We start from the raw sequence: 4,613 nt of genomic DNA, 5'->3' as shown, positions 1-4,613 counted from the left end.
CATACTCCATATCTTAAGTGCCTCAGGAGTATACTGGCTATCAAAATCTGGGATTGCCTCTGTGACTCCATTGCTGACCTGTAGCAGAAAGGAAAGGTCCTGAATATCATTGAATGTTTCCCCTTGTAGTGTCGAAAGCTTTGTGTGTTGAGGTTGTGTGACTCCATTATGTGATGCGGCACCTGAGATAGATGGAAGAAGGCCCAAGTCTGATTTCTTTTTGCACCTTCTCTACCGGGAATAAACCTGCCAAGTATTTTCACCCCCCCTGCTTGTGGGTTAAGGCCCAAATTGAACCTTTTGTCTTTGGGGGTATAATTGGAAATATGTTGATTCTGGTGTGTTATACGTGCTACTTCTTCAGAGATAGGAGCCTCCACCTCCTTATATTAAAAATTGCCCCGTGTCACCAAGCTATCCTCAGCCAATACCACGTCACTAACTTCTACACCGACAGCCTTTTGACCCACTTCCAACCCGCTAGACTCCCCATTTCCTTCATTGCAATTTTGGTGATAACTCTGTGAGGCAACGTCCCTATTAAGCAAGCTGACCCACTGCGTCACCCCCTTTTTGGCGATAACGTCTGACTACTTGGTGGTCGATACCTGCAAAGTACAATTCGAATTTGGTCCATGCAGGGATGCTGACTGGTTTCCGCCAATGACCCAAGGATTATTATCATTATCCAATGGGTAACAGCGGTCGTTGTGACCATTGGGTAAAAAGGAAGTCTCCTGGTCTTCGACGCCGGCAAAGGCCTTCGCGTCGACGCCATGGTGGACTATGTGCGATTCCGACACCGGCAGGTGCGGCAAGTGTGAATCCCCCTGGTTTTCAACGCCGGCAACGGTCTTCGACTCTACGCCAAGATGAACGCTGTGCGATTCCGACTCCGGCAAGTGTGGCACATTTTCCGCGAGGTCCCAATTGATATGCGAGGAACTATCGAGGAAGCTGTCATCGGAGTTAATCTCCTCCGATAACCCTCTGACACTTCTCCCTCTCCGAATACAATCTTGATAACCACCGCAACACTCCTCGACGACGTGAAGCGTGAATTTCTCGTCTCCGATCACTACCTCCACCGTGTGTTGAATTAACGGCCGCCATGGAGTCTTAATGAGAACCCGCGCTCTGTCCAATCTCCTCTTCTCCTCCACTGAGTCATCCAAGTCCACCAGCTCTCCCATAACGACAACAATCTGATTAATGTATTTCGGATTCCAGGCCTGGATAGGAATCCCCCAACATTGAATCCATGTAAGCCTACATCCTGCGCGCAGGCTCGGACTCCACCTTTCAATAGAGGAAAACACCCTTGTACCTCCTATTCTTCCGCCACTCATGAGTTGGTCCGCTTCAGTGTCAGTGAGACCCAATAATAGCACTTGATCGTCACCCATGTATCTAGGGATTACATCCATTCCACTCCCCCAGAGAAGCTCGTCCTCCAATCGTTCAAACATAGCCGGGTTTTTTAGGCGTCCTACCCACGCGTCCTTCAGCCACGACGTATCTTCTGGTTTAACTTCAATATGAACCGAGGATGATGAAGTTTTATGGTTGATAAAGGTGCTTGATGTCCTCTGATTTCCCGGCCGTCTGATGTTTCTTGTCAGCGCGTCTGCGTATGATGTTGGCTTCACATGGTGGGTTCGAAACTCAACTCCTTGCTTTCTGTCCGTGCCTGGCCGTGTTTGGGTTGCCGCCACTGCCTCCCTCTGCATCTCCTTGCCATACTTTGGGAGGTTGACGAACAGTTTCAACCCCCCTATGACGATCCTGTCAAGCTGCTTCGCCAAGTAAGGAATATCTTGCACCCCTTTGAACCTAACAAAACCATACCGTCTCCCCGAGAAATTTCTTCTATTTGGGATGAAGATTTTCCTAACATCCCCCCATTTTTTGAAATGGTACCAGAGCTCTTTCTCTATGATATCGTCAGCGAAGCGAGAGAAATAGAAGGATGTAATATCCTTGTGATCTCTCCAGTTAGTCACCGTATGTTTAAGCTTAGCTCTACCTATGTTTCCGGCATAGTGTCGTCGGGATGCCTCTCCAAGGCTCGCTCTATCTTGCCAGACTCTCTTACCTCTCAGTCTATCACTCCCCCACCCAATGTTTCTCTCTCTACCCATTCCTTATACACTTAATCAATTAATAGCATAGAAAGGCACAAAAGTGTAATATCTCTAGTAAAGCTATTAATCATCAAAGCATAAGGCAGACAAATTAAATCCTAACCAATTAATGATAAAAAAAAAATAACCCTCATCAATCCACACACAAGACAACAACAATGCAGAAATTAGCAGAAAGAATCAAACAATGGGGAATATTCCAGATTCCAGAAGCTCCATTGTGCACAGCAAAACAACAACATTCACCGATATTACCAAAGGCCACTAACTCAGCTAAAAGCCCACATGACAAAATAGCACAAAAATGCAACCAAACACAAATGGGCAAGAATGTGAAAGCTTGAAACACTCATAAACTCAAGATTTCATGATAAAAATGGAACCTTTTTGGCCAGCATCGCTGTCTTTGCGCTTGAGGATCTTTCTGACGCCTTTCCTGATGAAGAAGCTGAACATATTTTATGATTCTGGAGAACAAAGAAACCCTAGAGCAGAAGATGAAGGAAGCAGAGAATGAATAAATGAATGAGTGAGAGAGAATGAATAAATGAATGAGTGAGTGAGAGCACAGTGTGGTGTGGAGTGAGGGAGTGTGTGCAAGCTAAACTGCTGCTTGCGTCGTGTTTGGTTGAATTCAAAATGCAGATGCGAAGACGGTGAGAGAAAAACTGTGGAGAAAAGACAAACGACACGTGGTATTGCGACCGGTGATGGCGGAAAATGGCAGCTGTCTCATACTACTATTCATCATTGCTTAATGCCCCTTTGATTCAGCAAAAAAAATATTCAAAGTGTTTTTTTCAACTTTTATTGTATGTTCGGTTGAAAGAAAAATAGAAAATAAAATAATTATTTATAATTTCTTAAGAGAAAAAACTTAAAATTTATATGTAAAATAACATAAATGTTTTAATTAAATTTTTAATCCTTCAATTTTGTTATATTATAATTTTTAGTTCATTAAATTTTTTGACAACGGTTAGTTTAGTCTTCCATTACTTTTTTTGTAGCATTTGTAGTTCCTCTAAAAAAATTCATTTTTACTCTCTTGTTTATCTTTATTATTTAAATATAAAATAAACAATGGATTAAAAATTTGTAAAATAAAAGTTAATTTTGAACAATAAAAATATGCAAAGACAAAAAATAAATAAAATAATTTAGATTGACTTTAAATGTTGATTGAAACTTAGCGAAGGATTAAAAGTTATAAAAAATTAAAGGACTAAAAATTGAGGCAAATTTTTCCATCTGGGGTAGTTTTACAAACTATTTCCCCAGATGGGGTTGTTTTGTTATTATTTCCGGCAGGGGACAGTTTTTAACGTGAAATGCATGGGCATGCAGGCAAACCGCCATTGTCACTAGTGAGTTTGCTGCGCAAAGCCCACGTGGCATGGAAACCGCCACTCGTGTTGGCGAGTTGATGGCAGGTGGAACTCGCCACCTCTGCTGGCGATTCTGGTGATGCTTTCCTAAACCGCCAGTCAAACTGGCGGTTTTGCTTTGCAGGTGGTGCAGTTAGTCGTAGCAAGCGTAGGCACGCAGGCTTTTTCAGAGAAAGGGGAGTTGCAACTCCTCCTGGCGATTTGCTTGCAAGTTGTCACTCCTCTTGGCGATTTAGGACTGAGAAAATAGTCAACCCAGTTGGCGATTTAGGGCCTATAAATACGAAAAAGAATTTCAGTCTCACAATCACAGCTTTGAGTTTTCTGAAGCTTTGAGTTTTCTCTTTCTGAACCTTTGAGTTTTCTGAAGTAGCTTTAAGTTTCTTGAAGTACCTTTGTTATTTGTGAGTGTTTAGGGATATCCGCTTAAGATTTTAAATTTGTTTCTTGAGCTAACATATTTGATGTTTGTAGTTTTGAAATTAATAATTTGTGTTATAAATTTTTTTTAACTAATTTGTATTAGCATTTAGAAGGTATAGTTTTGATTAATTTTTTAATTAAATTAGTTTTATATTTTTATTTCTTAATTCCAGTAAAATATTTTGTATAGTTTTTATGAAAATTTTTAATTAAATTACTTTTATATTTTATATGATTGTTTGTGTGTAAAAAATAGAAGAAATTTGTCATAAAATTTTTAATTGGTTTGAAATTTGGTTCTTGAGGATTAAATTTGTGAATAAGGTTCGTAAATTTCAGTAAAATAAATTATATTATAAAATATTTTTGAAGTAATTTTTGAGATCCGTTTGAATTTATATTTTTTAATAATTTTTTAATTAAATTAGTTTTATATTTTACATGCTTGTTTGTGTGTATAAAATAGAAGAAATATGTAATGATATTTATTTAAAGAAAATATTTGAGTCCCGGAAAAATTTGGTAAATATGGAATTTTGAGTATATTTTTAATTAGATTAGGTTGGTTTTGATAGTTTGTTAGTGTGTTAAAAATTAATGAAGCGTGTATTGTCAAAAGTAAAAAAAATTGTAATATCATAATTATTTGAAGTAAGTA

At 39.2% G+C, this 4,613-nt stretch overlaps 1 protein-coding gene across 2 annotated transcripts in view; it reads right to left on the bottom strand.

Annotated features, from left to right (window-relative positions):
* The window catches only part of LOC100777499 (nucleotide-sugar uncharacterized transporter 1), a 10,546-nt gene extending 7,632 nt beyond the window's left edge, over positions 1 to 2,914 (bottom strand). Inside the window, exons 1-2 of one of the 2 annotated variants that reach the window (XM_006597746.4) lie at positions 2,714 to 2,903; positions 2,528 to 2,629 (exon numbers count right to left, since the gene is read on the bottom strand). In XM_006597746.4, coding sequence (XP_006597809.1) covers positions 2,528 to 2,600 — 73 coding nt within the window. In that variant the 5' untranslated portion in view covers positions 2,601 to 2,629; positions 2,714 to 2,903. Of the gene's footprint in view, positions 1 to 2,527 lie in introns of both variants that reach the window. The other variant, XM_003546400.5, reaches the window with a different exon arrangement.
* Positions 2,915 to 4,613: the final 1,699 nt, after the last annotated feature.

This window comes from Glycine max, chromosome 15, assembly GCF_000004515.6.
Source record: "Glycine max cultivar Williams 82 chromosome 15, Glycine_max_v4.0, whole genome shotgun sequence".
NCBI classification, from domain to species: Eukaryota; Viridiplantae; Streptophyta; class Magnoliopsida; order Fabales; family Fabaceae; genus Glycine; species Glycine max.
The sequence above is the reverse complement of the archived record's forward strand: the minus strand, read 5'-3'. Positions and strand labels throughout refer to the sequence as shown.